This window comes from Ovis canadensis, chromosome 20 (genome assembly GCF_042477335.2).
Source record: "Ovis canadensis isolate MfBH-ARS-UI-01 breed Bighorn chromosome 20, ARS-UI_OviCan_v2, whole genome shotgun sequence".
Lineage (NCBI taxonomy): Eukaryota > Metazoa > Chordata > Mammalia > Artiodactyla > Bovidae > Ovis > Ovis canadensis.
In genome coordinates, this window is record NC_091264.1 from 43799180 (window position 1) to 43824226 (window position 25047).

The 25047-nt window shown below is 38.3% G+C and overlaps 2 protein-coding genes across 2 annotated transcripts; both read left to right on the plus strand.

Moving 5' to 3' along the window:
• The first annotated feature begins 93 nt into the window (after positions 1 to 93).
• Positions 94 to 7060, plus strand: LOC138425058 (olfactory receptor 2G3-like). The gene is made up of 2 exons (XM_069562644.1): positions 94 to 175; positions 5829 to 7060. Exon 2 carries the CDS (start codon positions 5873 to 5875, stop codon positions 6803 to 6805), a length of 933 nt encoding a protein of 310 aa, XP_069418745.1. The 5' UTR covers positions 94 to 175; positions 5829 to 5872; the 3' UTR covers positions 6806 to 7060.
• Positions 7061 to 22110: 15050 nt separating this feature from the next.
• On the plus strand, positions 22111 to 23061 carry LOC138425171 (olfactory receptor 2G3-like). Its single transcript, XM_069562774.1, has one exon. The coding sequence runs from the start codon at positions 22111 to 22113 to the stop codon at positions 23059 to 23061; it is 951 nt and encodes a 316-aa protein (XP_069418875.1).
• Positions 23062 to 25047: the final 1986 nt, after the last annotated feature.

The following is a 25047-nucleotide window of genomic DNA, read 5'->3' on the forward strand; positions in this document are numbered from 1 at the left end:
TCAGCAACTTCACTTTCACTTTTCACTTTCATGCACTGGAGAAGGAAATGGCAACCCACTCCAGTGTTCTTGTCTGGAGAATCCCAGGGACGTGGGAGCCTGGTGGGCTGCCGTCTATGGGGTCGCACAGAGTCGGACAGAACTGAAGCGACTTAGCAGCAGCAGCAGCAATAAGGTACTTTAAAATTTTGGTAATATGTTCAGTATAAAAATATTGACCTTATTTTACCCATTTCCACATAGTTACTTGTTTATAAAATATTATCAATAGTTTATTGGTTTTAATTCTAGAACCTGCTTAGATACACTTGCAACATGCTATGGCTTTATAGTCTGTTTTTTTCTTAAATAGAGACTTCCCTGGTGGTCCAGTGGTTAAGACTGCCTGCTTCCAAAGCAGGACGCATGGTTTGATCCCTGGTTGGGGAGCTAATTTCCCCGGTGCTGTGTGCTACTGTCAAAAAAAATAATTCTTTTAACAGAGATTAATTCCTAGATCATTTTAACAAAGATAAATTCTTTCTGGCTATATTAAGAAGTAGAATAAATTAGTAAAGAAAAGCAACTATATTTGAGAAGAAAGTATATGATTTAGTCAGAGGCATTGATAAGGTTAACAAGTGGTGTCTAAGTAAACTTTCTATATCTCTGTTCATAGATAAAATTTTATTGACATTAATAATTAAAACTGGTTATATTCAAATCAAATTACTTCACTGATTGATTAGGACAGGTAAATGCTTACTAAGCAATAAGATTACCCAAATCATTTAAAATCTTATAATTTTAAGTATACAATACATTTTTAAAATCTATTGAAAATGATATCCTTATGTCCATATTAGGATAGAACATTAATACTTTCCATATATTCTTTTTGTATATAGTATAGTAATTTAAAAAATAAGATAAGTCTATAAGAAGATGCAATGTAAAGAATACAAAAAAGATATACCATGTGAATACTAGCCGAAAAAGAAGGCTGGCATGATCTTACTAGTATCAGAAAGGGTAGCCTTTAAGGGAAGAACTATTATTAGGAACAAGGAGAGACATTGCATAATGTAAACTGTTTAGTTAACTTGAAAACTATAATAATCTTAAATTAATATGCTTTCTATCAAATAACTTCAAAATATGAAGCAAAACCTAACAAGTAAGAAAGGAAATTGGCAAATTCATAGCCAGAATTAGATGGAAAATTGGTAGAAAAGATATACAAACATAAATGAATAAGGATATAGAAAATATAAACAGCACAGCAAAAATTACAAAATAAATATAGTGAAACCACTGAAGGTGTAAAGACATACAAAAATTTTTCAGGCACACACAGGACATTTATAAAACATTGACCATATATTGAATTATAAATGAATACATTTCAGAAGTTTAAAAGCATAAGAGCATTTTGGCTAAAAAAATAAAATAAAATGAGGCCAGAAATCAGAAACACGGTGAACAAAGTATTAGTGCTCTTAATTTGTAAAACTTTCAAATAATGGAAAATGGATATAGAATAATTTAAAATAAACCCATGTATGTTAACAAGCACTTTAAAATTATCAATATCATGCCAATTTTGCTTCATCTATGTAGTCAACTAAAATTTCCTGCATAACCTCTCCTTTTCCCTCTGCACACGTTTGCCCTGGCAAGTTCGGAAATTGCGCTTATCAACCTAGAGGCACAGGGGAAGATGCACAAGATGGAAGGCAGGGACTCAGCTCACCCAAATCCTCACTGCAAGGTCTCAGACGGGAGCAGGCTGAAGCTCAGGAAACACAGAATCTTTACGTGTAGATTAACTGTCACTTGACAGTGAACATTTTAATTACTAATGTGAAAATACTTTATTACTATAAGTGGACACTTTTACCATTTGTAAATGACCAAAAAGATTATAGCACACTCTGAAGCTTTAAACCAGGACCAAGGAAAGAATGCTACATGGTACAAGCAAGATGAATAAAGGAATCAAAATATTGTTGTGTTTTAACCACATCCCATGAGTAACCTCACCATTACTATATCAGTGGGTAAACATGGACTGTTTTGCTAGGTGCCAGGTACTCAAGTACGTCACGTGTGGTACCTCGCTTATCGCCTTCCACCCTAGGAACTTGAAACTGTTATTTCACTCACTATAGTTTAGAAATCTTTACCTTCTAGAAGTTCAATAACTTGCCCTGGGAATTAGAACTTAAGTTAGTCAGAATTTGGAGTCCCATGACCTTATCGAATATGAAATACTCCCCTTGGGATCGTAAGAAGTCCCACCTCCTTAGCATAATATACATCAGTCCCTTTGTGATATGGTCCTTTTTAAAATCTTCCAAGTGTATTTCTTGTCATTTCCTAACACACTTTCTTATAATAGAGTACTTGAATTCCCTAAAAGATCCCCTTTTCTCATATTTTTATTAATTAGCAAATGAAAGACACATTTGTGAAAGATGAGATTTAAGTTGGACTTTGAAAAGTAGATGCGATGTAATTTCCATGAATTTAATGAAAGGAAAAAATATTCAGAAACTGCTGGGTGCATACGGATTGAACATAAGATGAATATTGTGAAAGATAAGAGTAAGAATATGGAGAATCATATTTGGTGCTACGAACCAGTCCATCCTAAAAGAAATCAGTCCTGGGCGTTCATTGGAAGGACTGATGTTGAAGCTGAAACTCCAATATTTTTGCCACTTGATGCGAAGAGCTGACTTATTTGAAAAGACCCTGATGTTGGGAAAGATTGAAGGCAGGAGGAGAAGGGGACGACAGAGGATAAGATGGTTGGATGGCATCACCGACTCAGTGGACATGAGTTTGGGTGGACTCCGGGAATGGGAAATGGGACAGGGAGGCCTGGTATGCTGCGGTTCATGGGGTTGCAGAGTCAGACACGACTGAGCGACTGAACTGAACTGAGACTCTTACTCAATGTCAAAAAAGAAACAAAAGACCCCAAATAGAGGCAGCTATTCTCAGACCACTTCAGCAAACCAAGACCAAGTCCCTAATTTAAATATAACCTCTCCGAGGAACGTAGTCTTAATCAGGCTGCAATTTTCTAGTCAGCACCAGTGAGGTAATCTGACACGTAGACCCAGACCATCCCTCACATGCAAGTGACCTAAGCCTGAAACATTCCACTCTTTCCCCTTCTGCCTAGAAATTCCTCCTGTTTTGTATAGCTGGTACTGGAATGCTGCCCAACTCATGACTCTTTCAATAAAACTAATTAGATCTTCAAATTTACTAGGTGGAATTTTTGGATAGACAACTTCACTATATGAACTTTATTATCAAATTGTATTATGATTATGCATGTATACTACATGCAAGTATTATTCTATACATATACTTACATCCATTGTAAAAATACTGCACCCAGAGGATCATGTCACACAAAGCAGAATATATATCATGTGTTTTAAAAGCAACTATAAAAAAATGCCATTTCTTCAAGAAGTAATAACAATGCTATATGTGTAGCAATAAATCTTTTCCGATATGAAAACTTTATTTTTAACCACTTCATAGAAAAGTTCATGAATTTGCAATAGCCTCTCCCCTTTTATACTAGACTCCACTTCTTCCCCAGCATTTCCTATTACCCAGAAGTCTATAGATCTATTCTTGGATCTTCATTAATTGTGTGTAAACTTCAAACATGTATTTCCAGATATATGCATGTCTCCATACTATGTTCAAAACTGAGTTTAATAAAAATTTTAATGAACTAATTTCAAATATAAATCTTTTAAGATAATATCTAAATAACACTGACAATTTTGCACATGAGTGTTTAGAAGCAGGTTTGCAATTGATTGTCTTCTAGCAGCAACAGGAGCACATGTCTCTGTGGCTATTCCCTCTCCAGGGACCTGTCTCCCTCTCTAATATAATGACTGGAAGTTGCCTGGGAAGAATTCCAGAGGTATGTGCAGAGTAAGCAAGCTATCTATTTGAAGAGACTTGAGTCCTGAAATTTACAGGAAAAAGGGAGTCAACAAACTGCAGACATGGGGTTCCTCCACTGCTTGTCCAAGATCTGTGATCATGATTGAACTTCTCATCAAAATCCCCAAGAATGTCCACAGCTGGATTGTCATTCTTTCTGGAAAGTAGTACTTTGCTGTTTAGGTCGGGGAGGGGGGGCAGAAAATCAATTTTAAAAGTTGAGGAAATCCAGAGCTATTTGCCTTTAGCAGTGAACAAAAGCAGTTTTTCATGTATAAACTAACATTTATTCTAAATTATGGAATACCTTCCAGCTTTGTCTCTTTGCAGATATAAATCCCTTTATCCTCCTTTTGATTAAGAACAGAAATATCAAAGGGAGTGAGACCAGTTTAAGTGTGGTGTCTGCCTGGAAATTGTTGGGTTTTCTTGTAACATAAATAAACAAGGAAATATTATTACAGTGTAGAATTACATCAAGCAAAGTGAGGCCACTCACATGCTGTCTTTTCCCCAGGAGATGTTGGATCTCTCAAAAACACAATTGTTTTACACTTTACTGAATAATAGAAGAAATTTAGGCAGGTAAGGTCAATGTCAATTTTGGTGCATCATAACACTCAGGGTTTTAATTTTACCACCAAAATGCATAGGCGGATACAAAAATGCTAACAAATGTGACCACCAAGATCAGTTTCTTTCTTTTGCTATAATTCTGGAAATAATTATCATCCTCTATGCAAAACGCATGAGAGTTTTGTCTTGGCCAAAATTAAAAATGCAACTGATTATTACTGTGGATGCCAAAGAAAATAAGCCACTTATTCTCTCTAAACTGGACTGTGCAATAATTGCCTGAGAGGTGCTATGAAGGTGAAGGTTTCTTAGAAGTAAGTTTAATTTTCTTGCTAGGATACTTAAGAGAGATCAGTATTGTCATTGGATGGTATTGTTGTTTATTTGCTTGTTTTTAAGCAACTTGTTTAGATTCTATCTCCAAGATAAATGACTGCACCTGTTTTGAAGACCTCAAAACTGACCCTTCAAAAGTACAAATTTTCATACCTATGTTTCTTAATCTTTGCAAGTAATAGTGTAAAGACACTGATAAATTCAACATAACTTACTTTAGGGAAGGTCACTGGATTGCATTAGTGGCTGAATTCATGAACTCTTGTAATAAAACTACACTAAAGCATATGAACTATTAATGTCATATAGGGTAGAGCTTACTTATTGGGGATTGTAAATAGAATTTCCTGGAGAGCATATTCATAAAATACCAGACCTGTGATTCAAATGGGGAGATTCCAGAAGTTTTCCTCCACACTTTTTAGATCAGTAATTATTTGCTTCAGAGAAAAACAATGAATATTAATGATAATTATCTCTAACCCTTCATTTTTGAAAATTCTAACAATTTCTATTTTGTTCCATGTTTTGGATTCTATATGCCTTGTTTCTCAGACTCTTGCTCACTCAGTGTATTTGTCAATATTTTCCTTTATATCTATCATCTATCATGTATGTGTATGTGTAACAATCATCTTACTTTCCATTTCTTTGTTTTTCACACTATGCAAGTTGATGGTCCGTGTATTTTGTCTTCAGAGAATTTGGGATACTTCTCACTTCTGTTCTGGGTTATTCTCTAAAGTCTATTCTATGTTTATATATTTCCTTGCAATGCATTTGGTGTTTTCAGACTCTGTGTGTCTTTTTGTAACAAGACAATCTATTATACTATTTATTTTGCATACGTTTACTCTGTCATTTCTCTATATTAAAAAATCAGTGTCAAAGTGCTCATTTTACTTAGTTTGTTACATATTTTTGGTTATGATATCTGACTTTCTTTCCCACAGGAAGAAAATAGGAATGATCAAGAACAGTGACTCACAATTAAGCAATGAGAGGAGCAAATGCTAGCACTCTGGCAGGTTTCATCCTACTGGGCTTTTCTGACCAGCCCCACCTGGAGATGCTTCTCCTTCTTGTTGTCTCTATCATATACATTCTGACACTGATGGGGAACACAGCGATCATACTGCTCTCATACTTTAACCCCAAACTCCACACACCCATGTATTTCTTCCTCTCCAATCTCTCCTTCCTGGACCTCTGTTTCACCACCAGTGTTGTCCCACAGATGCTTTGGAATCTCAAGGGGCCTGACAAGACCATTAGCTACACTGGTTGTGTGATCCAGCTGTATGTTGCTCTGGGGCTGGGCTCCACGGAGTGTGTCCTGCTGACTGTTATGGCCTATGACCGCTTCAATGCTATCTGTCGACCCCTCCACTATGGAGTGATCATGCACCCAAAGCTTCTCCAGCAACTAGCAGCTCTGGCCTGGATCAGTGGCTTTGTGGAGTCCACGGTTCAGACCATCCTTGTTTTCCAGTTGCCTCTCTGCAGCCATCACATGGTGGATGACTTCATGTGTGAGGAGCCTGCCCTGATTAAGATTGCCTGTGTGGACACAACCTTCCTGGAAAATGAGCTCTCCATAGCTTCTGTCCTCTATGTGGTGATACCTCTGGGGCTTATTCTGGCCTCCTATGGCTGCATTGTTCGGAGTGTGCTGAGGATAAAATCCACTGAAGGCAGGAGGAAAGCATTTGGGACTTGTGGGTCCCACCTAATTGTTGTGGTTTTGTTTTTTGGGACAATAATTTCTGTCTACATCCAACCCAAGAGCAAATACACACAGAATTACAGTAAATTCCTCACCCTCTTCTACACTGTAGTGACACCCTCACTTAATCCTTTGATCTACACCTTGAGAAACAAAGAAGCTAAGTGGGCGCTAAGAAGATTAGTAGGAAGAGATTCAAGCTAAAGAGAAATGTGAGCCATTCTCATCCAGTCCTTCAAATGCTGGGAACTTTTAACATCATCTACTTCTGGTTTATCCTTTCACTTATGAGGATCACAGCTAAATCTCCTGAATAAAATGATGTCAACTTTTTTTTCAATGACGTCTTGAAGTTACCAATTCTAAATTCTCATTCTCGCCTCAGAAATGTTGTGTCTCTTTTTTTCAGCTATTTTGTAAAGATTCTATGAATAAATAAATATTTATATTATGTGCGCATGTATTTGTATTATGCTTTCATAAATCTGGAGTTACTACTCTAGTGATTAACTAGTGACAGATATTCATTAATGATAATGATACTGTTATGACAGATCTGTTTTCTCATCACAGAAGAAATCTTCTGCCTCATCGTGGTGGAGCTCACATCATAGGTGCAGATATAGGGGTTTACCTGAGACCTTCCTATTGCTCTCCGGGTCTCACACTCAATAGTTCCTAGGCGATATGTGTTCTGCGCACAGTTTATATGAAAATGAAAAGGTTCACTGAAAGAGCCACAATTACCTAAAATTTTTCTTATTTGGAGGACTGTTGATTTCAGTTCATTCACTAGAGGAATCTGGGAATAAGTACATCTGGGATTTTTCAGATCTCCTCTACCCACAGGGAAAGCTTCCAATGGCTATGAGCCATGAGATGAGTATTTTTCTTTCATACATGTCTTGTCAGCACTAAATACCTCTCAATCTCTTTTGATCAATTATTTAGCTTTCTATCTGGAATCTAAGTAAATATGCAAATAGAGCTTTAAGTATTGTCATTAAATGTGAATATTTAATTTGACAAAGTAAAGAGATATCTTTACAAAAATTGTCTTTTGTAAAGATTGTCTGATATGTTATTCACTTTTATAGATAATATAATTTTATAGAATTTGCAAAATTGTTTTTCCTCATATTGAATATAACATTTTTATCTGTTCCAATAACATTCTTTAAAATATTGACTTTATATATTCACAGTGATTATTTATTTATAAAATATTATCAAAATCCTTCAGTCAGTTCAGTTCAGCTCAGTTGCTAAGTCATGTCTGACTCCTTGCAACTCCATGGACGACAACATGCCAGTCCTGTCCATCATCAACTCCCAGAGTGTACTCAGACTCAGATCCATTGAGTCAGTGATGCCATCCAACCATCTCATCCTCTGTCATTCCCTTCTCTTCCCACATTCAATCTTTCCCAGCATCAGGGTCGTCACAGAACTGAGTCAGTTCTTCACATCAGGTGGCCAAAGTATTGGAGTTTTAGTTTCAACATCAGTCCTTCCAATGAATATTCACGGTTAATTTCCTTTACGATGGACTGGTAGGATCTCCTTGCAGTCCAAGGGAATCTCAAGAGTCTTCTCCAACACCACAGTTCAAAAGCATCAGTTCTTCTGCGCTCGGCTTTCTTTATAGTTCAACTCTCACATCCATACATGATCACTGGAAAACAATAGTTTTGATGAGATGGACCTTTGTTGTCAAAGTAATGTCTCTGCTTTTTAATATGCTGTCTAGGTTTGTCATAGCTTTTCTTCCAAGAAGTAAATGTCTGTTAATTTCATGGCTGCCTTTGCCATCTGCAGTGATTTTGGAGTCCAGAAAAATAAAGTCTGTCACTGTTTCCACTGTTTCCCCATCTATTTGCCATGGAGTGATGGGGCCAGATGCCATGATCTTAGTTTTCTAAATGTTGAGCTTTAAGCCAACTTTTTCACTCTCCTCTTTCACTTTCATCAAGAGACTCTTTAGTTTTTCTTCACTTTCTGCTGTAAGGGTGGTGTCATCTGCATATCTGAGGTTATTGATATTTCTCCCGGCAATCTTGATTCCAGCTTGTGTTTCTTCCCGCCCAGCCTTTCTCATGATGTGCTCTGCATAGAAGTTAAATAAGCAGGGTGACAATATACAGCCTTGACGTACTCTTTTCCCAATTTTAAACCATTCTGTTGTTCCATGTCCAGTTTTAACTGTTGATTTTGACCTGCATACAGGTTTCTCAAGAGGCAGGTCAGGTGGTCTGGTATTCCCATCTCTTTCAGAATTTTCCAGTTTATTGTGATCCACACAGTCAAAGACTTGGCATAGTCAATAAAGCAGAAATAGATGTTTTTCTGGAACTCTCTTGCTTTTTCAATGGTCCAGAGGATATTGGCAATTTGATCTCTGGTTCGTCTGCCTTTTCTAAAACCAGCTTGAACATCTGGAAGTTCACAGTTCACATATTTTTGAAGCCTGGCTTGGAGAATTTTGAGCATTACTTTACTAGCATGTGAGATGAGTGCAATTGTGCGGTAGTTTGAACATCCTTTGGCATTGTCTTTCTTTGGGATTGGAGTGAAAATGGACCTTTTCCAATCCTGTGGCCACTGCTGAGTTTTCCAAATTTGCTGGCATATTGAGTGCAGCACTTTCACAGCATCATCTTTCAGGATTTGAAATAGCTCAACTGGAATTCCATCACCTCCACTACCTTTGTTCATAGTGGTGCTTCCTAAGGCCCACTTGACTTCACATTCCAAGATGTCTGGCTCTAGGTGAGTGATCACAACATTGTGATTATCTAAGTCATGAAGATTCTTTTTGTATTGTTCTCCTGTGTATTCTTGCCACCTGTTGTTAGTATCTTCTGCTTCTGTTAGGTCGCTACAATTTCTGTTCTTTATTGAGCCCATCTTTGAATGAAGTGTTTCCATTGTATCTTGAATTTTCTTGAAGAGATCTCTAGTCTTTCCCATTCTGTTGTTTTCCTCTATTTCTTTGCATTGATTGCTGAGGAAGGCTTTCTTATCTCTCCTTGCTATTCTTTGGAACTCTGCATTCAAATGAGTTTATCTTTCCTTTTCTCCTTTGCCTTTCAGTTCTCTTCATCAGGATCATCTAGATTCTTACTGGCTTTAATTCTAGAGCCTGGGTAGGCAGACTTGCAACATGTGATTCTTCTATAAGTGTGGCTTTTCAACATATTTAATAGAAGCTAATCCTAAGGAATCATTCAAGAAAGATAAGAAACTCTAGCTGAATATAATACAAAGTTAAATGGAATTGTCAAAAAATATTCAACCATATTGGAGAAGAAAAACAGGATGAAGTCAGAAGCCATTGATAAAGTAACTTAAGTGTTATCTCTGTAAATTGTATCTCTCTATTCATAAGACAAACTTTGGTTAGTATTAATTTGCGACCCTATGGACTGTAGCCTGTCAGGCTCCTCTGTCTATGGACTTCTCCGGGAAATAATACTGGAGTGGGTAGCCTTTCCCTTCTCCAGAGGATCTTCCCAACCAGGGATTGAAGCCAAGTCTCCTGCATTGCAGGCAGATTCTTTACTGTCTGAGCCACCAGGGAATCCCAATAATTATTATCGTAATGAGTGAGTGAGTGAAGTTGCTCAGTCGTGTCCGACCCTTTTTCACCCCATGGACTAGTAGCCTACCAGGCTCCTCCTTCCATGGGATTCTCCAGGTAAGAGTACTGGAGTGGGTTGCCATTTCCTTCTCCAGGGGATCTTCCCAACCCAGGGATTGAACCCGGGCCTCCTGCATTCCAGGCAAACGCTTTAACCTTTGAGCCACTGGGGAAGCCCCATTATTGTAGTAATATTCAAAATAAATTATTCCATTTATGGTTTAGGGCAGCCAAAGGTCTAATAAGCAATATGATTACCCAAATAATTTAAATTCTTATTATTTCAAATAGACATCACATTAAAAATAATAATAAAAATGACACTGTTATGCCCAGTATTGCATGTATTTCCTTTTCTTTGTGCTTATTTTCCTGGGGATAAGGGGCTTGACATTTGCCTCCTCATTTGTCCATCTACTAAATAGCCTATGTTCAGGTCCAGCATAGCTTCATCTCCTCTCTTGAACTTTCTTCCCAACAACTCCTCTCCCTTAGCCCCATAATAGTCACTTACATGTCCCTTCCACTATGTGTTTCCACCACTCTATAACTGCTATTTGAGCACTTACACTACCCCCAAGGACAATTAATTGTTCATGTCTTCCTGAGCATAGTCTCAGACACAGACACAGAGTGAAGAGTTTTATGAATGCCAAGCTTTACTCTGGCTGTCCATATATTCTGCCCATTGGCACATATTCTGTTTTCTGAAGTTAATTATGGATAAATCTCTCTTCCTCAAATATCTCAAATGTTATGGCTATTTTTCTCTCAATCTGATCATCATTATCAATTCCTGACAAAATATTCCTTGTTCTTTCTGTGGATGTACCACAGCTTAGCTTGTTCTTCTGAAATGTCATCAACCAAATTTCTAAACAATTTTTTCCATGAAAATGGCAGAAGAATGAAGAGGTTTTATCTTCATTCCTCTGGACTCTTATCTGTTTATTAGCATCATCTGAGCTTATGCTTATATATTTGTTCATAGCACATTATTGTTTATTCCTCATTAACATTTGATGCCAGAATATAAAAAAACAATAGCATGCTTTTCTAGGCTCCAAGTTATTATGAATAGCAAATATACTGGGAGCATTCACCAAAGAGTATGTATAAAATGTGTAGTTTTGCATATACATGAACCCATGTACACTCACAGAACCACACACATTCAAATCCATACTGAATAGTATAGAAATGGGTATTCTGGATATATTCTATCTGGGTTCAGCTCCTAGTACAGCCATCTAAACTAGGTTCAAAAGTAAAATTTTCTTAAATATCTGTTTCTCAATTTTCCCATTTGTAAAAAGATGTGATAATAATACCTCCCTATTTGGGTTGTAATGAAGAGTAAGTGGATTAATTTCTTTAAAAGCACTTGGAAAAATGGCAAAGTACTTAATAAGCATTAGCTATAGCAGTACCTATATATAATACGGTCACACTGTCATATGCACTCTCTCTTATCTTTCTGTATGCTGGTCAAGAAACAACAGTTAGAACTGGACATGAAACAGTGGACTAGTTCAAAATTGGGAAAGGAGTATGTCAAGGCTGTATATTGTCATCTTGCTTAATTAACTTATATGCAGAGTAAATTATGCAAAATGCTGGTCCGGATGAAGCACAAGCTGAGAATCAAGTTTGCCAGGAGAAATATCAATAACCCAGATATGCAGATGACACCACCCTTATGGCAGAAGTTGAAGAGGAACTAAAGAGCCTACTGATGAGGGTGAAAGAGGAGAATGAAAAAGTTGGCTTAAAAGTCAATATTCAAAAAACAAAGATTATGGCATCTGGTCCCATCACTTCATGGCAAGTAGATGGGGAAACAGTAGAATCAGTGACAGACTTTATTTTCTTGGGCTCCAAAATCACTGCAGATGGTGACTGCAGCCATGAAATTAACAGACACTTGCTTCTTGGAAAAAAACCTATGACAAACCTAGACAGTGTATTCAAAAGCAGAGACATTACTTTGCCGACAAAGGTCCATCTAGTCAAGCTATTGGTTTTCCAGTGGTCATATATGGCTGTGAGAGTTGGAGCATAGAGAAGACCGGACACTGAAGAACTGATGCTTTTGAACTGTGGTGTTGGAGAAAACTTTTGAGAGTCCCTTGGACTGCAAGGAGATCCAACCAGTCAATCCTAAAGAAATAAATCCTGAGTATTCTTTCGAAGGATGATGCTGAAGCGCCAATACTTTGGCCACCTAATGCAAAGAGTTGACATTAGAAAAGACCCTGATGCTGGGAAAGATTGAAGGCAGGAGGAGGAGGGGACAACAGAGGACGAGATGGTTGGATGGCATCACTGATTCAATGGACATGAGTTTGAACAAGCTCAGGGAGATGGTGAAGGACAGCGAAGCCTGGCATTGCTGCAGTCCATGGGGTCACAAAAAGTTGGATGTGACTGATCGACTGAATAGTAACAACAACACTCTCTCTTGTAGAATTTGATGTCACGATCCATAATTGAAAGGGAAAGTGGAAGTGAAATCGCACAGTCGTGTCCAATTCTTTTAGATCCCATGGACTGTAGCCCACCAGGCTACTCCATCCATGGGATTCTCCAGGCAAGAATACTAGAGTGGCTTGCCATTCCTTCTACAGGGGACCTTCTCGACCCAGGGATTGAACCAAGGTTTCCCACATTGCAGGCAGACGCTTTAACCTCTGAGCCACCAAGGAAGCCACCCAGATACATAATTAGCCCCCCTCCCATTTATTATCTTCATCTCCAGTTCATTTTCCATGATTAAAAGAGAAAAGCAAAAATACATATGTACATAAAAATGTCACTAGATGTTCACAAAATTCAGGGTCAGTTAAGAAAATAAGATATCAGAAGTAGTTAAGGTCTGTGAGTGTTTTCAAATATTTAAACTGACAAATAATGATACTCTGTCTAGAAATAAATGCTAAATCATATAGAAATAAATACAGAGGTCTCACTGGAGGTAAGGATACAAGCAACTGCAGTCAAATTCTCTTCTCTGTCCCTGTCACTTAGAATAATGCCAAACCAGGTAATATCTGATTTTTTTTCATTACCCTTCTACTGTTATCAGGATTTATTCAATACTGACCTTTTTCTGGAGACCCTGAAATCCATATAGTAGAAGTCAGATTTATGTACATACAAAGAAAGTTTAATTTCAATCATTGTCTACAGAAAGAGAGTGAGATGCTCAAGGACTTCCCTGGTGGGGCTCAGTGGTAAAGAATCCACCTGCCAATAAAAGAGACATGGGTTCGATTCCTGGTTTAGGAAGATCCCCTGGAGGAGGAAATGGCAACTCACTTTAGTGTTCTTACTTTGGAAATCCCATAGACAGAGGAGCCTGGCGGGCTGTGGTCCATGGGGTCACAAAGAGTCACACACAACTCAGCAACTAAACAACAATCCATCTACTGCCTTGGAACTCAATCTGATGGCTGACTCACATAGCAGCTCACACAGTAAGGACAAATGTCTCCTTTGGGGAGAAAAATTTTAAGTTTGTATGCCTTCTCATTACAGTGCAAAGCCTCGCTTGGTACCAATAGTCTTCTGTTTACTTTCCCTAAGACAGTATTGAATGCTCAAATTCGTGTGTTTTCTTCCAGTCCCAGAGTTGGGTCAGCTTTCTGCACAAACTCTGCAGCCGTCTGCTAAGGCTTGCCTCCAGTGCATAAACGAAGATGGCCACTGGCTAGAGAAGTGTGTGGCTGAGGCATGCAGAGCCTCTGGAATACCCATGGACCCTTTGAGGGATCTTCAGATAAGACATCCTCAGTGACTCAAGGCCAGGCTTCCTAAGGGGCTCCAGAACTTAGTTAGTAGGATCCTTGTCTCTCTGATGCACTCCAAGAGCCCTGGCTGCTGTTCTCCCAGCCTTTTCCTACCCAATAGTCATGCTACAGCCCTCAGTATTCTAAAAGAAGTGGGTCTCTTTGGCAGCATCCCACACTGCCCAGGAAGCTGGGCACTCACTCCCTTGTCTCACTTTTCCTCATGGGAGAAGTCACAGGCCAAGAACATCTCTCTTGGCATGAACTGGGCCACCATGGGGGAGAGGTGACACAAGTAACGTGAAACTGTTCTTTGACCTTTGTCAATGCCTCCATCCCCAGAATCTCTGGATTCCTGGAGTTCCATAAAGAAAGTCTCAAAAATACCATTATTGGGGGAAAGAGGGTAGAAAACGTCTATTTCACCAATTTTATGACTTCACATTCTGTGTACACATTATTTTTCTGATATGCTTTAGTTCTTTGTGCATGTTTTACTTTACTTTCAAACTGTATGCAAGACAACAAAAGAGACACAGATGTATAGAACAGTCTTTTGGACTCTGTGGGAGAGGGAGAAGGTGGGATGATTTGGGAGAATGGCATTGAAACATGTATATCATATAAAGAATGAATTGCCAATCCAGGTTCGATGCAGGATACAGGATGCTTGGGGCTGGTGCACTTGGATGACCCAGAGGGATGGTATGGGGAGGGAGGTGGGAGGGGGGTTCAGGATTGGGAACACATGCCGTGGCAGATTCATGTTGATGTATGGCAAAACCAATACAATATTGTAAACTAATTAGCCTCCAATTTAAATAAATAAATTTAAATTTAAAAAATTGTACTGATCACTTTAAAACATTTTTCTACAAACTGTGAGAAGATATTAGAATTTTTAAATGTTTTTATTTATTATTTCCTAGCTCTCATACTCTTCTAAGTTTTTAAATAATTTATAATTTTGGCTATTTTGTATCTACCAATTAATCTGTTCAAGAAAGATTATTAACTTAATTTCATCTGCATATAATAACACCCTTATTTTTAATCCATCATAGTTTATATATATACATATATATAGCAATTTCACATATTTGTATGTAATGTCTTCTATTAGCTTGTTTTTTTGTAAGACATAATAAACTGGGGCCAATTTCAGGATCCTCTCAGAGTCATAAGTAGGTAAAAATTACCTTTATCCTCCTCTGTGTAACTTCAGACATTTTATAATTCAATTCAGTTCAGTTCAGTCCCTCAGTCATGTCTGATCTTTGTGACCCCGTGAACCGCAGCACGCCAGGCCTCCCTGTGCATCACCAACACCTGGAGTCCACCCAAATCCATGTTCATTGAGTCGGTGATGCCATCCAACCATCTCATCCTCTGTCGTCCCCTTCTCTTCCTGCCCTCAATCTTTCCCAGCATCAGGGTCTTTTCCAATGAGTCAACTCTTCGCATGAGGTGGCCAAAGTATTGGAGTTTCAACTTTAGCATTAGTCCTTCCAATGAACACTCAGGACTGATCTCCTCTGGATGGATTGGTTGGATCTCCTTGCAGTCCAAGGGACTCTCAAGAGTCTTCTCCAACACCACATTTCAAAAGTATCAGTTCTTTGATGCTCAGCTTTCTTTATAGTCCAACTCTCACATTTCATAATTACTCTCCATAAAATTAATGTTTGTTGTAAAATGTTGTTTAAATGTCCCTGAAAACTTATTCCACTATCCTCTTTACACAAGATGTTCACAGCATTACTCAATAAAATGTTTTGTGGACAAATAACTTGGGATATTCTGGAAGAAATCTAATGAAAACAGGCATTGCCTTTACCATATCAGTGTACTTTGTGGATTTCTAAGGAGTGTATATGCTGAGTTTCTCAAACTTATTTGACCAGAGAAACTTTTGAAAAGTGTTGGAAACGCTGGCCAGAGTAAATGTGTCACTCCCGAGTCCTCTATGGGAGGCTCCTGTCCTGTTGGCGGCCTCAACTTGTGACACAGGCACACGTATTCCACTTCTGAGCTCTTGATGATTCTACAGTGATTATTTAAACATGAAAGTAATGGTGATAATTGCATGGAAATCATGCCTCTACACATACACTGGGCTTCCCTGGTGACTCAGACAGTAAAGCGTCTACATGCAATGTGGGAGACATGAGTTTGACCCCTCGGTTGGGAAGATACATACACTGTGCTGAGAGTGAGAACTTCATTTTCACTTTTCTAAGATTTTATTTTAGCATGTACATTGGAGTCTATAAGTCTTCAAGACTGAAGATCTGTGTGATCAGAAGTAGTTCTTTCCATATAGTTTTCCTATGAGACCTTTGTTCTTGGTCACTATTGGGCTTGGTATTAATTGTCCTATTAGGAATATAAAGTCTCTAAGGTTCCATTCCAGACTTGCTATCAATTCCCGCTATAGTAACAAACTTTAGTTTATTCTGGCTCCAGAAATAAACACTACCACCTCAGCTTGGTCTTGGATTTAGAGATACATATTTAGAATCATGTGGTTTGGAAAGCTCATGGATAAGCATCACTTTCCTGGCTTATTTAACTAGTTAGAAGAGTGAAGGACAAACTTTTCAGAGGTGAGGAAATAACGAGAACCACATATTTTCTCTTGCTTATTTACATATTCTGCAAGTTATCTATATAAAGACAAAATAATAATTACTTTCTACAATCACTCATGTCAGTCTTCCTCAAGCCACTCTGGCCAATAATAATTCTCCCAGCTTTCATGTCCATTGTCTATAACGTGTTTTCATTTCTGAACATCATTGTAAACTTACTAGTTTAGAAGGGAGCTCAATTTGAAGTAAGCTGTTTGTACAGATCCTTTAATTTTGAAGAATGTACATTTAAGATGGGTAAATGCAAAACAGAAAACAAAGAAAGTGTGCTTTCTCTACATTTGGAAGAATTTCCTTCTCACTCTTAGCTTTCGTAAATTATTTCCACTTATACAGTTTGTTAAGATATTGAAGATATGAACTCTTCTGATAAAGTCATACATTTGGATTCATACATATATGTATGTTTATGTTGTGTTTGTATGTATGTGTTTCTCCTCCCCTTAGCCTTGGAATCATTTTATTTTTTCAAGGGTGGCAGAGAATTGAAGAGACTCTATTCATATTTATTATTTTTTTTTAAGGATTATTACTTTATTCTTCCATTATTCTGTGTGTGCACAAAAATTTCTTTTTTTTTTTTTTTTGAAAATTTTTATTTTTATTTTATTTATTTTTTTAATTTATTTATTTTTTTTTTAATTTTAAAATCTTTAATTCTTACATGCATTCCCAAACATGAGCCCCCCTCCCACCTCCCTTCCCATAACAACTTTCTGGGTCATCCCCATGCACCAGCCCCAAGCATGCTGCATCCTGCGTCAGACATAGACTGGCGATTCAATTCACATGATAGTATACATGTTAGAATGTCATTCTCCCAAATCATCCCACCCTCTCCCTCTCCCTCTGAGTCCAAAAGTCCGTTATACACATCTGTGTCTCTTTCCCTGTCTTGCATACAGGGTCGTCATTGCCATCTTCCTAAATTCCATATATATGTGTTAGTATACTGTATTGGTGTTTTTCTTTCTGGCTTACTTCACTCTGTATAATCGGCTCCAGTTTCATCCATCTCATCAGAACTGATTCAAATGAATTCTTTTTAACGGCTGAGTAATACTCCATTGTGTATATGTACCACAGCTTTCTTATCCATTCATCTGCTGATGGACATCTAGGTTGTTTCCATGTCCTGGCTATTATAAACAGTGCTGCAATGAACATTGGGGTACAGGTGTCTCTTTCAATTCTGGTTTCCTCGGTGTGTATGCCCAGAAGTGGGATTGCTGGGTCATAAGGTAGTTCTATTTGCAATTTTTTAAGGAATCTCCACACCGTTCTCCATAGTGGCTGTACTAGTTTGCATTCCCACCAACAGTGTAGGAGGGTTCCCTAATTTAAATGTATGCAGTTTAAAATGTGGGATGCAGTAAACTGTGATGCTCATGTATCCTATTTTCCTAGGGACAAGTTGCATGAATGGCATTGGGTTAATGAGTGAGTTAAATATATATGGGCATCATCACTGTATCAGAAGAAAAACTTGGAGATTTTATCTATCTACCTATCTATCTTAAGAAAACCCCTAACGTTTCTGGGAAGTATATTTCAGAGCTTTACATTTTTTAAAATGAGTCTTCTGATATTGCTGCTAATGACATTAAAATTCACTGACTAAATAATGGGGGAGTTGGTACAGCAGTTGAATAGATATAGGTTTTTAAATTAACATTATTATTTGTAGCTATGTTGCTTTATGTTTAAATATATGTTTTAGACATGTGTTTTGCTAGTTCAGGGGAAGAGCAGTTTAGTAGAATTAGCAAAGTTATTAGTTTATTCAAAACATATTTATTTGGCTTTGACTATGTTAAAAAAAAAAAAGACCTGTATGCTAAGGATAATACAAAAGATATTTAAGATAGATATCTTAGCCCATTAAGAGGTTACTTTCCATTTTATAACACTTGCCGTGCTTAATGAAAAAGGTCCTTATGCATATTGACACAGTGTTAGGAAGTAATTCAGGATTTCAGAAGACAAGTATATTGTACAGTAAGGATGTGAGTGCATCTTAGATGTTGATATAGAGATGAACGTTAACAGGTAAGTAGAGTTTGTCAAGGGTGAAAGAAGTGGGTTCAAAGACATTCAAAGGAGGAGACTTGGAGTTAGCAAGCAGTTTCAGTACATTATAACTTTATGGAAACAGAGAGATTGATTTGGCCAGAACAAGTTCTAAATGATGGGACATAATTCTGAAAGCAGAAAGGGAAACTGAAATTGTACAGAGCCTTAAAGTCAATTTTACATTCTAAGAAATAGAAGTTGTATCTTGATAAATATCCCATTGTTGTATGATTCTGACAATCATGTACAGGAAGGTAATGAAGAATACAAACCAAAAGATATGAGATCATCTAGAATGTGTTGCCATCTAGGATGATATGAATTAAAAAGTCTTCTTAGAAAATTAAATGAAATAAGAATATATTGGTTAAAATGCATGAATGTAATCATCACATTCAAACTTGTATTTGGGTAGTTATGTTATCCAAATGATGAATACAATTGATAGAATACTGCAAAGTGAACAATTTTTTTGTCAGGGAAAGTACTGAAGGTTTCCAATTATAGCAGAACTAAAGAGCCTCTTGAGGAAAGGTAAAGAGGAGAGTGAAAAAGCTGGCTTAAAACTCAACATTCAGAAAACTAAGATGATGGCATCTGGTCACATCACTTCATGGCAAATAGATGGGGAAACGATGGAGACAGTGACAGACCTTTTTGGGGGGGGGCTCCAAAATCACTGCAAATGGTGACTGTAGCCATGAAATTAAAAGATGCTTGCTCCTTGGAAGAAAAGTTATGACTAACATAGGCAGCATATTACAAAGCAGAGGCATTACTTTACCAACCAAGGCCCATCTAGTCAAAGGTATGGTTTTTCCAGTAGTCATGTACGGATGTGAGAGTTGGACTATAAAGAAAGCTGAGTGCCACAGAATTTATGCTTTTGAACTGTGGTGTTGGAGAAGACTCTTGAGAGTCCTTTGGACTGCAAGGAGATCCAACCAGTCCATCCTAAGGAAATCAGCCATGTATATTCATTGGAAGGACTGATGCTGAAGCTGAAAGTCCAATATTTTGGCCACCTGATGTGAAGAATCGACTCATTTGAAAAGACCCTGACGCTGGGAAAGACTGAAGGTAGAAGGAGAAGGGGACAACAAAGGATGAGATGGTTGGATGGCATCACTGACACAATGGACATGAGTTTGAGTAAGCTCTGGGAGTTGGTGATGGACAGGGAGGCTTGGCATGCTGCAGTCCATGGGATCGCAAAGAGTCGGACATGACTGAGTGACTGAACTGAACTGAGGTATGTCCAAGCTGGATGACTTAAGAAGAAGATGTGTGACAAATAATCAAAAGTAGAATTGAATCATGCTTGACATTCTTATCCATTCAGCTTTTTAAAAATCATCAACAGAGATATGTATATCTAGCATTTTCTCTACAAAAATTTTTCAGCTTTCATGCTTCTCTGTAGATGACATGCAAGTTTTCAAGAAATAAACCTGTGACCCATTATTGATACTTCCTTCTCACTTTCCACATCCAGAGTCTCAAGTTTGTCTAGACTAATCTGTAGAGTGTGTCTAAAATACAAATCTTCCCTGCTACCACCAAGCCATCTGTTTCCTGAAGTATTGCAACAGCCTCCTAACCAGTTCCTTTGTTCATTCACTACTTGTCATTCCATCCTGCAATCTGAGGCCAGCTGTTTTTTAAACACAAACAACATGAGCACAAAAGAATGGATGCTTTTGAATTGCAGTGCTGCAGAAGACTCTTGAGAGTCCCTTGGACAGCAAGGAGATCAAACCCGTCAGTCCTAAAGGAAATCAACTTCAAATAGTCACTGGAAGGACTGATGCTGAAGCTCCAATACTTTGGCCACCTGATGCAAGGAGCCAACTCATTGGAAAAGACTCTGATGCTGGGAAAGATTGAAGGCAAGAGGAGAAGGGGGTGACAGAGGATGAGATAGTTGGATGACATCACCAACTTAATGGACATGAGTTTGAGCAAGCTCCAGGAGATAGTGATGAACAGAAAAGCCTGGCATCCTGCAGTTCATGAGGTCATAAAGAATCGGACATGACTTAGCAAATGAACAAAAACAACATGTCGGTTATTGACTCCCTCCTGACATTCATTACCCCTTGACCTGTTTATAAATCCCTCAAAGGCTAACCTTTTAAGGTGCTTTCAATAAATACAAATCTCAAACACTTCTCTTGATTATTTTGTTTGCTTACTATTGCAGTCTAACCATAAGACACTTTGCCCATAATTTTCCTTATTCAGTGATATTTCTCAGATATTTCTCAGCTCCTCAATGCTTTTTCGGTTTAAAGCCTTACCAAGCTACTTCCTCTGCTGAAAATAGTCCTTCCTTATCTTATCCACTAGTTAGCTCTTATTCGCTCTCTACTTCACTTGCCAAAAGAGGCTGTCATTTTTAAAATGTACTGCATCTTTATCTCCTTTCCAAAAATGGTCGTTTTTGTCTCTTATCATCAAATTCTTCAGCAGCGAGTCAGCAGTTACTATGAAATGAAAGTGTTATGAAGTTAGTGACATATCACCAAGGAATCAAACAGACTTGATATTCTGCTACTATATAATACAAAGTTATATAAAGAAAAATTCATAATATTCCAAAAAGTTTTATGAAATAAATGAAATTTTTGAGTAGCATTGGGTCCTTTGATTAATATAAAAATAATATATCTGATTAAAAACAAAATGTTTTTAATGAGGAGCTAAACATTTACTTGCAACTTACAACAATGCTTCTCTCTGAAGACTCTATAACACCATTTAATCTACCCATTTTTTTATTATGAAAAAATATTGAGAGAAACTATTTATATAGATGGTATCTAATAACTAATTAAAACTCTATGATGATTAGATTTTTCACCCTTAGCATGACTTTAAGAATTGCATGTGTTACTATAGAGTATGGAAATAATTATATAATTTTCATCAAAAAATATTCTTATTGCTTTTTTTATTATTGACAACTGATAGAATGTCTACAAAGATTTTTTTGATTGGATAACATCTCCTTATTGTCTTTAACTTACAAGCTTACAGGATATTATTGGGGAATAAGATGGTGGATTTATAAGAAAAAATGAAACACTTTGGAGAACAGAGCAATAATTAATAATTAATCATTTCTTATATGGTCCATTTTATGTCATCATATGTTTAATAGTTTTCTGTAAGCTCTTGTACACTTTTAATTTCCTCCTAGAGACAAACGGTTCTCTCTCTTTCCCCAAATGGCACACCCCTCTTATCTCACGTTCAGGATCGGTTTCTCCCAACTGTATTTCTGATCTTAACTGTTTCTCACTATCTGACTTCTATATTTTCACATGCGCCTCTCTCCTTTTCAAGAGCAGGGTGATGGCGATGATTAATGAGAGTTTGGCAGGGGATTTCATACTGGTGGGCTTCTCGGATAACCCGCAGCTTGAGAAGATCCTCTTTGCGGTTGTGTTAATCTCCTATCTCCTGACACTGGTTGGCAACACAGCAATCATCTTGATCTCTTATCAGGATCCCATGCTCCACACACCCATGTATCATTTTCTTACCCATCTCTCCTTTGTTGACCTCTGCTTTACCACCAGCATCGCTCCCCAACTGCTATGGAACCTCCGTGGTCCATACAAGACCATCAGTCCTACAGGCTGTGCCATTCAACTCTATGTATCCCTAGCGCTGGGATCCACTGAATGTGTTCTCCTAGCTGTCATGGCGTTTGATCGCTATGCTGCTGTTTGTCGACCACTCCATTATGCCACAGTGATGCACTCACGACTTTGCCAGTCTCTGGTAGGAATGGCATGGTTGAGTGGAGTGGGCAACACCCTAATTCAGAGCACCATCACCCTTCGGCTGCCCCGCTGTGGGAACCACAGGATTTACCACTTCATCTGTGAAGTGCCTGCCATGGTCAAGTTGGCCTGCGTAAACATTCACGCCAATGAGGTGCAGCTCTTCATGGCGTCCTTGGTGCTTCTCCTCCTCCCTCTGACACTTATCTTGATCTCATATGGATGCATTGCTCAAGCAGTAATGAGGATCAGGTCAGCTCAAGCCTGGCGAAAAGCCCTTGGCACTTGTGGATCCCACCTCTTGGTAGTAACTCTCTTCTATGGAACCATCACAGCTGTCTATATCCAGCCCAACAGTTCTTATGCCCACAGTCAAGGAAAGTTCATAACCCTTTTGTATACTGTTGTAACTCCCACCCTTAACCCTATCATTTACACTCTGAGAAACAAAGATGTAAAGGGGGCTTTAAAGAGGCTGGTACAGAAAGATAGAGCACAGCAGAGTGAGAAACTCTGATGAGGTAAAAGTATAGACATGGCCTGACTAAGGTTGAGATGCTGAAGGAAAGATGTACCAGAAGGCATTATCTGGAGATAGCTTCACATATATGCTGCAAAACCAAACCTGCAAGACTTTCTAGAGAATCCATAAGCCTACAATTGCTTTCTTTCATTTCCTTGCTTAAAGTACTAGAGGATAAACTGTCTAAACAGACATCTTTGTTATCTGTCAATCAATAAATTACAAGCATGACTTAACTATTTCCAAAATCTCTGTGGCTAATTTTCTTCCCTCTCTGCCCTTTTTTTTAAGGTAAGTCTTGGCTTTGCCTTGTTAAATGAAATCAATCTATTGGTTGGTTCCTTTGTATAAATCCTGGAGAAGGAAATGGCAACCCACTCCAGTATTCTTGCCTGGAGAATTCCATGGATGGAGGAGCTTGGTGGGCTACAGTCCATATGGTTGCAAAGAGTGGGAAATGACTGAGTGCCTTCACTTTCACTTTGTATAAATAAACAGTGTGATATTCACGAGCTAGATGTTTTTAACCTAGTAGTTTTACTACTACTAAGGACTTCCCTGGTGGCTCAGATGGTAAAGCGTCTGTTTACAATGTGGGAGACCCGGGTTCGATCCCTGGGTTGGGAATATCCCCTGGAGAAAGAAATGGCAATCCATTCCAGGGCTATTGCCTGGAAAATCCCATGGACAGAGGAGCCTGGTATGCTACAGCCCATGGGGTCGCAGAGAGTCGGACACGACTGAGCGACTTCACTTTCGCTTTCAACAGTAGTAGTAACTACCCTTAGCAGCTTATTTCTGGTGGTCTGCTGCAGTATTGCTCATCTCGATCCCACCCTTGGACCAGTAGAAACCAGTAGCTTGAAAATCCACCTTATCTGCACTGACTCTGCAACGCACCATCCATTGGCCATCCTGTTTAAGTCTTCTGTTTAATTTTTTGTTTGTTTGTTTCTCACTCTTACAGTCTAATTTGAGTCATTGTCAGGTTAGCTTTTCCTTGATATTTTCATTGTCCATAGAAATTGTGTCCACACTGGTGCCAGGAATGTGGATTTTGAGTTTTCATTTTGCATTTAGATGATTAAATGATTTCTATCAAGTGACAGATTATAGGATCCAGTTCTTGCCATGTGAAAAGTGACAGGGCATTTAAATCTAATTCATTTCATTTCATTTCATTTCATTTCATGAGTGTGTGTGTGTGTGTTTGAGGGTACCAGTATTTCTAGCAGTTGTATTTCCTGATATGGGAGATAGAGGGTTGAGAGGTTTTTAGTCCTTTGTCTCTCTGACATTTGGAGGAATCCTCTCTGTGTGTTTTGTGTTTGCCCCAGTGTGAGTGTTCCTATATCTTAACAGTTAGAACCTTCTTTCCTCCTCCCAACACTCACATTTTTTAAATATATATTCGTTGTCAGTTCAGTAACTGGCAGTGCCTGCAAAAATGGAGTTTGTATATCTTGATATGCCACCCGCTCTTCCATGTTTGCTTTTTTTTGTTTGTTTGTTTGTTTTTACTTTACGATACTGTATTGGTTTTGCCATACATCAACATGAATCTGCCACGGGTGTACATATGTTCCCAATCCTGAACACCCCCTCTCACCTCCTTCCCCATATCATCTCTCTGGGTCACCCCAGTGCACCAGCCCCAAGCATCCTATATCCTGCATCGAACCTAGACTGGTGATTCATTTCTTATATGATATTATACATGTTTCAATGCCATTCTCCCAAGTCATCTCACCCTCTTCCTCTCCCTCTCCCACAGAGTCCAAAAGACTGTTCTATACATCTGGGTCTCTTTTGCTGTCTCGCATACAGGGTATTTTTGGCTTTGTGTGTAATGTGCTCAGTCGTGTCTGATTCTTTGTAGCCTCATGGACTATAGCCCACCAGCCTCCTCTGCCCACGGAATTCTCCAGGCAACAATACTGCAGTAGGTGGCATTTCCTACTACAGAGTTCTTTCTGACCT

Bases quoted from the DNA above. Each gene is read 5' to 3' on its own strand.
- LOC138425058 (XM_069562644.1), top strand. From the start codon at position 5,873: ATGAGAGGAGCAAATGCTAGCACTCTGGCAGGTTTCATCCTACTGGGC.
- LOC138425171 (XM_069562774.1), top strand. From the start codon at position 22,111: ATGGCGATGATTAATGAGAGTTTGGCAGGGGATTTCATACTGGTGGGC.